This window comes from Cydia strobilella, chromosome 11, assembly GCF_947568885.1.
Source record: "Cydia strobilella chromosome 11, ilCydStro3.1, whole genome shotgun sequence".
Taxonomy (NCBI): domain Eukaryota; kingdom Metazoa; phylum Arthropoda; class Insecta; order Lepidoptera; family Tortricidae; genus Cydia; species Cydia strobilella.
In genome coordinates, this window is record NC_086051.1 from 15,306,607 (window position 1) to 15,318,963 (window position 12,357).

Here is a 12,357-nt window from a genome sequence, read left to right on the forward strand (position 1 = left end):
AATTTCAGCGTTTTTGAAAATCCATCCCCTAAGGTGGTGAAAAGGGGGTTGAAAGTTTGTATGGAGATCAAACATTTTATTGAGTGCGGGACTGGAATCTTTGTATAAAGGTATATTATTAGCATAGAAGAAAAGTAATTTCAGCGATATTAAAAATTCACCCCTTAAAGGGGTTGAAAAGGGTTTGAAAGTTTGTATAGGGTTCAAATTTTATTCTAAGCTAGGAATTAGAAACTTCGTAAAATGAGTAGAAAACTGATTTTAACGTTTTTGAAAATTCATCCCCCAAGGTGATAAAAAAGGGGGCTGAAAGTTTGTATGGAGATCAAAAATTTATTTGAGTGCGGGACTTGAATCTTTGTATAAAGGCATATTATTAGAATACAAGGAAAGTATTTCAGCGTTTTTAAAAATTCATCCCGTAAAGTGGAAAAAAGGGGTAGAAAATTTGTAGGGGTCCTAATTTTATTTTAAGCTAGGTACTTGAAACTTCGTAGAAAGGTATTTAATAAGGGAAGAAAACTCATTTCAGCATTTATGAAAATTCATCCCCCAAGGTGGTAAAAAAAGAGGCTGAAAGTTTGTATGGAGATCAAACCTTTTTTTGAGTACAGGACTTCAGTCTTTGTATAAAGGCATATTATTAGAATACAAGAAAAGTAATTTAAGCGTTTTTAAATATTCATCCCCTAAAATGGTTAAAAAAGGGGTTGAAAGTTTGAATCCATTACAAATGGTTATTGAAACTTTTTAGAAAGGCATTGTATAATATTACAAAAAAGTTATTTCAACGTTCTTAATAATTCTACCCCTAAGGGTGTTAAAAAGGGGATGTAAGTTTATATGTAGTACAAGTTTTCGTTTTAGCTAGGAACATGAAACTTGGTAAAAGGGCATTATATTAAAATAGACGAAAACTGATTGCACCGTGTTTGAAAAGTTTGTATTAATAAAGTTTGCAGCGGGAGCGAACATTTTTTTTAAAAAGTGGACTTGAAAATCTGATTGTTGAGAGGGTTTATATCGAGAACATTTTTTTTCAGTTAGGGGCTTGAAACTTCGTACTTTGTTAAAGACAAATTTCATGCGCTGTATAATTATTAACAAATGATTTACCGCCCCTACTGATATCTTTTGCTGCATAATGTTCTATGCTCATTTAAAATATATAACCACCAACATACAAATCCACGCGTACGAAGTCGCGGGCAACAGCTAGTATCCAATATAAGGGGGAGGGGTCAGCCTTTTCTTACATAGGGGAGGGAGGCGGTCAAAAACTGGCAAAAATCGTCTTACGTAATAAAAGAATGGCGCCTACAGAACTTAGTATTATCTTGTCAATGGCTTAGGTATATATTAAACTAGTTATTATCCAAATTCTTACCACTTATGGTGTAGGTATTACACAGCTAAAGCGCTCTTTCGTTTCCGCGTCGACCGCTTAGGCGTTTCAGTCTCCTGCGCCTGCACTTCCTCCACATTAGTGTCGGGCGCTACTAAAGGGGTTTGTGCACTCTTCCTTGCAGAGAGTTTAATCTCCACATTAGTGTCGGACGCTACTAAAGGGGTTTGTGCACTCTTCCTTGTAGAGAGTTTAATCTCCACATTAGTGTCGGGCGCTACTAAAGGGGTTTGTGCACTCTTCCTTGTAGAGAGTTTAATCTCCACATTAGTGTCGGGCGCTACTAAAGGGGTTTGTGCACTCTTCCTTGTAGAGAGTTTAATCTCCACATTAGTGTCGGACGCTACTAAAGGGGTTTGTGCACTCTTTCTTGTAGAGTTTTTTATCTCCACATTAGTGTCGGACGCTACTAAAGGGGTTTGTGCACTCTTTCTTCTAGAGAGTTTTATCTCCACATTAGTGTCGGACGCTACTAAAGGGGTTTGTGCACTCTTTCTCGTGGTGCGGTTCTTTTCTGTTTCAGTTTGTACTAGGGGGGTTTGTGCGCTCTTGCGTCGGCTGCGGGTCATTATCGGGCTGCGGTACACGACCAGGTTGTGGGTCATGTCCGGGCTGGACTGTTCTATGGCGTTTTGTCGAGATATCCTGTTGAAAAGAATAATACATAGTTTACTCTTGGATTATTAAAAGTGCCAAAGGGATCAAAGGATGTAATCGCTCGTTAGATAATAACTAAATTTAAATCAGACAATAATCAAAATCATGCATTTTTTTTGTTGATTTTCGAAAATGTGAGTTTTTGTTGTAAGGCCAACCGAAGAAACCGAAAAATACTCTAAAAATACAAATAGAGGGTTAGAAGCTCTTCCAATGTTGACGTTATTTTAGAGGTAAAAGGGTACTTCCACAAAATGTTGGAAGAATCAGGGCCGGATTTAGAGGTCTGGAGGCCTCGGGGCAACAAAGGAGTGGAGGCCCCCTGGCCCCAAATTATTTTTCCGATGTCTCTATTTGTGGGGGCCCCTCTTTTGTGGAGGCCCTGGGGCTGTAGCCCCGGTTGCCCTCTTTTAAATCCGGCCCTGGGAAGAATTTATCGACTAATATATATTTTTATCACGTAAATGGTAAACAAGCCTATTAGGCGGACCTAATGCCTGTTTGCCTGTAATACATTAGAGATTAGACCCTAATGGTAACCCGTTTATTAGCGTAATCTATGGAAGCTTACTCCAGGAGTGCCAATTTTTACCTCTGTATGACAACTCTACTTTAATGTAATTCTTGAACTAACCTTGACTTTCTTGACGAAGCTTGTTTCGGCGTAGCTGTATTCTCCTTATCATCGGCCGGCAACGGCGCTATTCCTGGGTCTTCTGCTTCTGTCTTCTCACAGCTGGTGTAAGATGTGGGACTGGAACTACTAAAGCTGAAGGCTGGTTGGCTGAAGGTGGGGCTGGAAGGCTCGTCATTAAACAGCACGGCCTTGCGTATGTCTGGTTTCTTGCTGTCGGGGTTCTTCTTCAGGATGCTGCGAGCCGGCGTTGCTGATGATGGCAATGCTGGGCTGATGGTTGGGGTTTGCTGGAATTTGTTGAAAGATAATGAGTCAAGCGGAAATTCTTGAGAAATCGAATTACAATCGAGACGAATCCACGTAAGGAACAAGGTTTATCGATATAGTGAGTTTCCAAGGGGGCCTTTTAAATATTATTCGAAATTTTCGAAGATTTTTTTAAACCCCCCCCCCCGGGTACGCCGTAACACCAAAGTGATCATTTTTACCTAAAAGTCACAATTATGTTCAGCAAAGTTTAATCACAAAACTGAAGAAATGAGCGAGCGTGTGTGAGGAATGAAATTATATGAAAGTGAAGGAAGAGAAAGAGGTATATCAGGATAGCAAGTAGAAATCCGTGATCTCTTCCTACCACTCCGGAAAATAGGCGTGATTATACATATGTATGTATGTATGTATTTTATTTAATAATAAAAAACATTGTTACGTAACGCCTTGTTCCGACCCCCCCTGCCGTCTCTGTAACGCATCGTAACGTTTACAAGAACCCCCCCACCCCCAATTGCGTTACGTAATATTTGAATGCCCCCAAGCAGTAACCAGAGCACGTAGAACATCACTTACCATGAGAGGAGACACGCCTTCGATGTCCACGTTCTTGCTCATCAGCGAAGCTCGCAGCATGGCGAACGACGTCGAGTTCTGGGAGATAAACGTCAAGATTGTATGTGTGATACTAACTTTTCAAGAACACTGTTAAATCTAATTGCTTGTCTTCAGCCATTTTAAATACGTATGTATGTGATGTCTACAATATTTGCGATACTGAACTTTATTTTGTTGCAACATCAGAGTTGTCTCTTAAGTTATAGCTGCTCAGTAAACTGTATATCACTGATGGGTCCAAAACAGACAGCGGATCGGGCTCTGGAACCTTCTCAGAAGACCTGAACATGTCAATCACCTCGCCGCTACGAGCCTAGAACTGACTAAGGTAGCGGTAACGTAATGTCATCGCCAAAGATTTAAACGCCTGTGGGTTAGCGGAAACCGATGTCCAGGATAGAGCGAAGTTGAAGTAAAAAAGTAGGAAAGCGGACCCCATCACAATACGGGACAAACGCTAGGAGGATGACGATGGTGTAGCCAACGAAATTAATATTAATACCGTTAGGTATCAGACACGTACAGACGCATATTTTAATATTTAGCCCCCCCGGGCCACTGGATCTCTGCCGCTCCCCCTGACCCACTTTCTGCAGATGTGTTCGTTTCACTCTTCCGTGCAAAGCCAAAGGTCGATGTGGGAAAAATCTATGTTTAGGATTGGAACAATGACCAAGTTAAAGTGACACCAAAGGCCGAAATCTGCATACAGCACTTCCATGCGAGGCCGAAGACCGAGCTGGAGGAGGGGAGAGCTTGAAATTGGCTTGGAGCTTGGAATTTGGAACCAATGTGATCTCGGCTCTCCTGCTACTCGATCTTTGGCGTTCGCTTAAAAGCGAAGGCGCGACTTGCTGGAAATGCCTGAATGCTTCGGGTCTTCTGGTAGGCGCGACTTTTAAGCTTTTCAGGGCTCGCAACCTGACCTATTTATGGATGTAGGATTCTACATCCACAATGTCGACATGCGGGTGGCTTCCCGTCAGCGGGGGAGGGCTTCAGCGGTCACGCACTCTAGTATTTTACTTGATATAACAAAAATCGTCTAATTCCTTAAGAGTTTGAGGCAAAAAAACACGTTTTTTCGGCAAATTTTGGGTTTGATTTTTGTTCCCTTGAAAAACCGTTTTTCAAGGCCACGCCGCCAATACGCCGTCGCCGCGGACCAATTTTGACCGGCGCGCCGCCGCCGCCCAAATGCCTATCGGCGCTCATATCTATGTCGTATAGAAACTTAAAAAAATGCTAAAAGGTCATTGAAAAATGTGGTTAGGATTCTAATCATGAACAATGAAAGGTTAAGGGCCGGTTGCACCAATGCTAACGTCACTCAGCAGTGAGCTATGAGAATCCTTTGTCTTTCTGGTACCTTGTTGTACATTTTGCTACATTTATCACCCTCTTTTCACTCTCTCCTCTCATCTACTTAAAAGTTAACTGGAATAGATCCCAAAATCAAATCAAAGGGATAAGTTCGCCTTTGTACATCTTATTATTTGTATGTTATTTTTAATATGTATTTTTGTACAATAGAGAGTTAACTACTACTAAAAAAGCGCTGGTGGCCTAGCGGTAAGCGCGTGCAATCCGGGGGTCGCGGGTGTAAACCCCGGCTCGTACCAATGAGTTTTTCGAAACTTATGTACGAAATATCATTTGATATTTACCAGTCACTTTTCGGTGAAGGAAAACATCGTGAGGAAACCGGACTAATCACCTAGACCAATAAGGCCTAGTTCCCCCTCTGGGTTGGAAGGTCAGATGGCAGTCGCTTTCGTTAAAACAAGTGCCCACGTCAATTCCTGGGATTAATTGCCAAGCGGACCCCAGGCTCCCATGAGCCGTAGCAAAATGCCGGGACAACGCGAGGAAGATGATGAAAGAGTTTACTACTACTACTTCCTATACAATAAAGTTTAGCAAACTCCGGTGACAGGCAGTTTGGTGCAACCGACCCTAAGTGTGTTGCTTACCTTAATCACGGATTTCTTGGCCTCACTGGACAGTACAGTTTTCAGCAAACTAGCCTTGTTGTTGGGTGTGCCCAGGGCTGGAGACCCTTGCTTCATCGGAGAACTGATTCTGAAGAAACCGGCCTCAAATATTTTGGTTTCAGGGGATGCTGTTGGCTCAGATTCCTCCGTTGAGTTTTCGGATTGAGATTCTTGGTCTTTCTTTGCTTTTATTGCGGCTGAAAAAAAAAAACAAAGATTTTAGGCCAATTCCTTGTTGCATTAGTGGAGATTGGAGGTATGCTGTAAATTTCTGTCATAGACAATCGTTTAGAGATCCGATTGAAAATTTAGGACCTTACGATGGGTAATCGTAATTCAATCGTGATAATGATGACAATGTTTCACAGATGTAGCATCAAAGATATAACACTCATTTGCTCTTACATGTAATTTATCAAACCCGTACGGTTTTTTTTAAATTAGATGGTTCTGTCTGACCCTATTTCCCTTGCTTTGGAAGTAACTTACTGGTTCAGTTACATGTATATGTATTTATACAGCCTATTCACTTTTGCCTAGAAAAGACATAAGGTAGACGACCCAAATTGGAATAAAACGAAACGTCGGGTATATTATAAATCCAATATACGCGATATAATCCGTTTTCATAGTTTTATTTCATAACTAAATCTAGTTAAATAGATAGAAAATGTACAATTTATCGCAATAAATTGGAAACTTAAAAAAATATATGGGAATAATAAAAAAATACAAGACAAAGTTTCGAAAAATAACCTTTTTTTTTTCAACTTTCAAATAGGAAAAAAATAACGGTACCATTCGATCCCTTACATTTTATTTAAAAAAATATTGTATAGCAACAATATACATAAACGCAACATTTCACCGACAAGATCGCAATTTCCTTGTTTTCCATACATCGCAGCTTCTAAGCAGTGACACAGTGACGTCACGATGTGTTGCCATTTGTGTTAGAGCGTTTGCTCAGTAAAGTGGCGATATGCCAGACTTTGACCATCATTTGTGACTTTTGTATTGCTTTAAAACAATGGGTCCCATACAGACATTTGATCCTCAAAACAAAACTGAACGACTGATAAAATTAAAAAAAAATTGTCAATTACCCTATTATATCCTGCAGTGTTTACCATCAGGGACCGCCAGCTTTAAAGCAGCAGGGTCCCGCAAAACTTACCAGCAATCATCTCTCTAAGTCGGCTGGGCCCTGCAGTAGGCTTGGCGGCTACTTTTTTGGCTGCTGGCTTAGCAACCACTTTCTTGACCTCTGGTTTCTGTTCCTCGATCCAGTTCCGCAGCTGTAACTCTTCGAGTCTTTTGAAGCGCATGTCTACGTCTTCCACCTGTGCAGTTTAATTGTTGATATAGTTTGTCAATAGACTGTCTCATTTCAAACGGACAGAGAGAATCATACTATCTTAGTCTTACACTAGTACTAGCACCCAAAATAAAAGGATGAGTATCGTTTTTTTGTTCTTATTTACTGACAATTTGGTTTGACCAACTATAAATACCTAAACGTCAACATTACATTCATTATTAAATTCGTAAACAAACAACAGCAAAAATCACAGTCAAATGTGCAACTTTGATATCTGAAAATTCATTTCTCGAGCTATAAAGGTGTGTTTTAGCTTCTAGAATAATTTAGTCATACTGCTGACGAGAACCTTTTTTAACCCTTAACAAGGCTGACATTTCAAAACCGGCAAAGTGCGAGTCGGACTCGCGTACGAAGGGTTCCGTACCATTACGCAAAAACGGCAAAAACACACGTTTGTTGTATGGGAGCCCCACTTAAATGTTTATTTTATTTTGTTTTTTTTTTTAATATTTTTATTAATAGAAATACATAATTTGTGAAAATTTTAAGTGTCTAGCTATCACGGTTCATGAGATACAGCCTGGTGACAGACCGACGGACAGCGGATTCTTAGTAATAGGGTCCCGTTTTTACCCTTTGGGTACGGAACCCTAAAAACGACAATCGAATGTCAGTCTAACTCATCGAAAATATAACACATGTTTGAAGATCCGTATGTGGGAAATATATATCCCTTAGCCTGGTTTGTGTTTAAGAGAAACACTCCTGTGATAAAACACTCGCTCATCGCTACTCGCTTACCGGCTCCGACTACACCCTGACTAATTGAGTCTACCAATTTCGAAAGCTAAAAAAGGTTTCGTAACTCTACAAGCTTTAGGCGGGTCCACACATAACGAGCCGCCTCGCGAGAAAATTGCCGCGCGAAGCAGCTCGGTCGGTGCGGTGGAGACTGGAGACGTTGCCTCGGGCAGACAGACCGAGCTGTTTGAACCGGCCTATTGACGTTAGTGATTTAACTAAATCCTAGACACCTCACATGAACACCATGACCCAGAAGCCGTGCAGGTCGGCCGGGATGACGAGCGCCTCTCCCGGCGTGGGGCTCCACCAGCCCGGCGAACTGCTGCAACTATTGCTGGAGCACTAGCTCCTGGACACCTCACCTGCATGAACACCATGTCCCAGAAGCCGTGCAGGTCGGCCGGGGTGACGAGCGCCTCTCCCGGCGTGGAGCTCCACCAGCCCGGCGAACTGCTGCAACTATTGCTGGAGCACTAGCTCCTGGACACCTCACCTGCATGAACACCATGTCCCAGAAGCCGTGCAGGTCGGCCGGGGTGACGACCGTCGCCCCGGGTATTGGATGCTCGCAGTTCTCCACGAGCACCGCGAACTGTTGTAACTTGTGCGACATGAGCAGCCGCGTCTGCCCTACTGCTGCTAGCACTAACTCCTGAAACAAAGAGCCTATAGTTATGGTCGTGTTTGCCGCTCCCGTCTGAAAAACGTTATTGCCCTACCCAACACTGTTTGTAGTCTGTAACTCTGTAATTTACTCGAAGGCCAATGATGATCACATTTTATATAAGTGTAGGCTTGCTACAAATGTGCTGCATGTTCAAGTTGCAGAAAGATACATAAGGCATAAAGCTTTGGAAACTATTGGAAAAATTCATAGTATATAAAGGAAGTCATTTTGGAAAGTCTTAAAATCTTGAAATTGAGGCAAAACAGTAATTATACAGTCTACGTCTTTGTGACTCAGTTGAGGCCTCATATGTTTGGGGAGAATCTTTTCAAAAGGGCTTATTTCTCCACGAACACCATACAAAAATAAGCCCTTTTGAAAAGACAGCCCTCATTTGTTTCTATGAGTTACCGAACAGGAAATATTCCGGTAATTTTACACAAAGCATTTTTTTGGACTGACTTTATTAATAGGTATAAATAATGTAAAAGATCATGTCACAAGCTCACAAATAGCTAAAAATAATTAATAGTAGTTCCTGCTTTAACGATAAGAGTAAGAGCAAACCTGGATAGGCTCCGGCAGTACAGTCTGAGCATAGACCTTGTCCCAAGTGTTGCACATGGCAGTAAGGCGAGCAATCTCAGAGTTCAGCTGGCGACGGAAGTGGTTCACGCTTTCCATGTTGCTATTATCTTCATCCAACAGTCCTGGGCGCGATTAAATAAGAAGTTATATTAGGCATATAAACAATTTCATTTTACACTACTTTTCACACTACTACTTTACCCTTTGACCGCCATAGCAGTGAACTGATGATGCGCGCGGCTACAGCGCCATATGAACCTTCGTGCATCCCGGCAAAGTTCACTATGATATGACGCGCCGCGCGCGATAGGCGTTTATTAGGATCCAGGATTTACAAAGTCCACTATGATATGACGCGCCGCGCACGATAGGCGTTTATTAGGATCCAGGATTTACAAAGTTCACTATGATATGACGCGCCGCGCAAGATAGGTGTTTATTAGGATCCAGGATTTACAAAGTTCACTATGATATGACGCGCCGCGCACGATAAGCGTTTATTAGGATCCAGGATTTACAAAGTCCACTATGATATGACGCGCCGCGCACGATAGGCGTTTATTAGGATCCAGGATTTACAAAGTTCACTATGATATGACGCGCCGCGCAAGATAGGTGTTTATTAGGATCCAGGATTTACAAAGTTCACTATGATATGACGCGCCGCGCACGATAAGCGTTTATTAGGATCCAGGATTTACAAAGTTCACTATGATATGATGCGCCGCGCAAGATAGGTGTTTATTAGGATCCACGATTTACAAAGTTTACTATGATATGACGCGCCGCGCACGATAGGCGTTTATTAGGATCCAGGATTTACAAAGTTCACTATGATATGACGCGCCGCGCATGATAGGCGTTTATTAGGATCCAGGATTTTATTCAAAAGAGACAAGAAGAAAAGTCTGAGCAGGCAATTAGATTAGATTTGATATATCTATTTCACAACATATGATTAGTTGATTACAGTACAAGTTACATTAATGGCAATTTATAAGAATCTATATTGTGATCGTCAGAAGTAAATTTAAATAATAGCAAGATAATCCAAATAAATTCATGTCATTAATTATTTATACATTATACGAAAAATGTCCCGTAGCTGACCTTTTAATAGGTGAACTGACAGTAAATTAATATTCAGATAACCAAATCGAATATTAGTGTCAAAATTCCATCATTAGCAGACTTTTTCAGAACAACTTAAATTGCTAACTTGGGGACATTATCTACTCTTCAAGATTTCTAAAGAGACCAAACTTTATGGCGGGTTGTAATTATTGTAATTGGTAGTATTTAGCTAAATATAAGTATGTAATTGCTTGTATTGGTATTATTTAGTTTAAACAAAACGGAACGGGACAGGACAAACTTAGTAAAAAAAAAGGTTATATATATACCTTCCTCCAGTTTTTTCTTCATCTCTTTCCTGGCATTATTCTTTCCTCGTGACAAAGTGACACACGGACTGATATTCTTAACCTCCTCTGCAATCTGTTCTGGAGTCAGCGCCATATGAACTGCCTGTGGAGAACGAAGCTTTTCTTCCGAACTAGACTCACTCTTAGGGACCTTATTTCTCGGAGTACTTAGTTCATCATGTGATGACATTGATGCTATGTCTTGTGACAATGATGAATCAATGGAGATTAAGGCATCTTGTGAGTCCTGGGATGACACTTGCGATTCTTCGGATGACATAGATGCAGTCTCTTGTAAGTCGCAGGCTGAATCCTGGGAGGTGGAGGCTTGTGCCATTAGCACTAGCTTTTCCTGAGTTTTGGTAATAGTTTTTTGTAGGCTTGGCTGTTCCATATCACTGCTAGATGAACTGCTTTGGAACATCTGCTGTTTTAGTGGTGGTGGTGTGACTGGCATTTTAGCTTTGGTTTTTCCATTTGGCTTTTTCTTGTTATCTACTTCTGGTTTATTTGGAACTAGTCTGGCTCTTGTTGTTCGGGTGGTACTGGTCTCTTTCTGCAATTTTTTGGGTAGCACAGGTTCAAAAGTAATGTTAGGTTTTGTTTTGCTGGTTTTACTTTTGTATATAGGTGCCAGGGTGGGAACTTCAGTGTTTAAGAAGATAGAAGGTTTAAAACCGGCATTACTCGGTGCAAAGGATGTTGTTTGAGCATTTGACGTCTTTGATTCAGTCTTTTGCCGAGCTTGGGACCTTGTGACTCGTCCTGAAGTGCTTGGCATTGGCTTAGGGGGAGGTGGCGGAGGCCCAAATGTCTTTCTCTGAGACACTGCAGAAACAAATGGCTTCTTCTTCTGTGCTGCAGCCTCCCTTTTTTTCTTGTTCTTCTCTTCCTTCCATTTCTCCAACTGCTGTTTTCTCTGCAGTGGTTTCTGCTGATTTGGTGCCTTGGGGCTGTCACAAATTGTGATATTTCTGATTCTGTCGAAGACAGAGAAGCGACTGCTCCTTCTATTCTTGATATTAGTCTCCAATCTCTTTTGGACCTGCAAATCAGTTTTAAACTATCAAGACAGAGAGTATTCAAAACTTACTGGTGCAAGACATACTTTGGGTCTGAACTTTGTGTATCTAATTCAAATATTTAAATCATTTTCACGTATTAGTTAAAGAATAAGTGTTCGAAATACACACAGTTCAGACGAGTAAAGAGACCATGTTCACCTACCGCATGCATGTTTAGGGTTGGTTGCACCAAACTGTTTGTCATTGTTAAAGAGTTCGCAAAATTTTATTACATGGAAAGTTTCATAGTAAACCGCCGCGGCGCGCCGGGTGACGTTAATCAGTCTGTCAAGTGCGGATGGTGCAACTGGCACTTAATGTTTTTAAGAATAAGGGGGGACAACAAAACAATAAATAATTAAATGTTGGACAGTACCCCTCCGGCTGCGCTCACAAAGTGCGTAGGCCTTTTTTTGTAACTCTTCTTAGTACTAGGTCGCTGCTTCAGTAGAGCCACTAAATCGAAGCTTGTATCTAAAACCAAGTAACGAACACATTTGACTAAGCCACTTTTACCACAAACCTACATCTCACAAATGCTATAGCAGTAAACTATTAAAGAATTGATTGTATAACTTACCCATTCCTGACCTGAAAAAAACTAAAACAAAATTAGAATAGAAACAAACTAACAAACAACCTCATCTATCAAATTTTTGAAATAACTGCATTCAATTCAATAATTCCGTCAAGTCAAACAATATAAAAAATTAAAAGCATAGACAATTTCAAGCTTGTTCTCGATTAGAAATCGATAGGCTGTGACTGTGACTGCAGCGCGTCCAAAGCGAGTCCTAGTATTATATTATTTTGATCTTGGACTGCAGTGAGACAAGAATCATGTAAATTATTTCAAGCCGCGTATCAGTGAACGAATATTATAGTTTAATACATTTTAATACATA

The 12,357-nt window shown here is 41.0% G+C and overlaps 2 protein-coding genes across 2 annotated transcripts in view; one reads left to right on the plus strand and one right to left on the minus strand.

Moving 5' to 3' along the window:
• LOC134745631 (integrator complex subunit 15) overlaps positions 1 to 12,357 on the plus strand; it is a 359,171-nt gene that overhangs the window by 260,328 nt on the left and 86,486 nt on the right. The gene's annotated exons all lie outside the window — the stretch shown is intronic.
• Positions 502 to 12,138, minus strand: LOC134745602 (disks large-associated protein 5). The gene is made up of 10 exons (XM_063679686.1): positions 12,033 to 12,138; positions 11,829 to 11,926; positions 10,368 to 11,433; positions 8,944 to 9,086; positions 8,203 to 8,361; positions 6,759 to 6,924; positions 5,561 to 5,778; positions 3,546 to 3,623; positions 2,697 to 2,986; positions 502 to 2,050 (listed from the first exon to the last, which is right to left on the minus strand). The coding sequence occupies exons 1-10, from the start codon at positions 12,034 to 12,036 to the stop codon at positions 1,405 to 1,407; spliced, it is 2,868 nt and encodes a 955-aa protein (XP_063535756.1). The 5' UTR covers positions 12,037 to 12,138; the 3' UTR covers positions 502 to 1,404.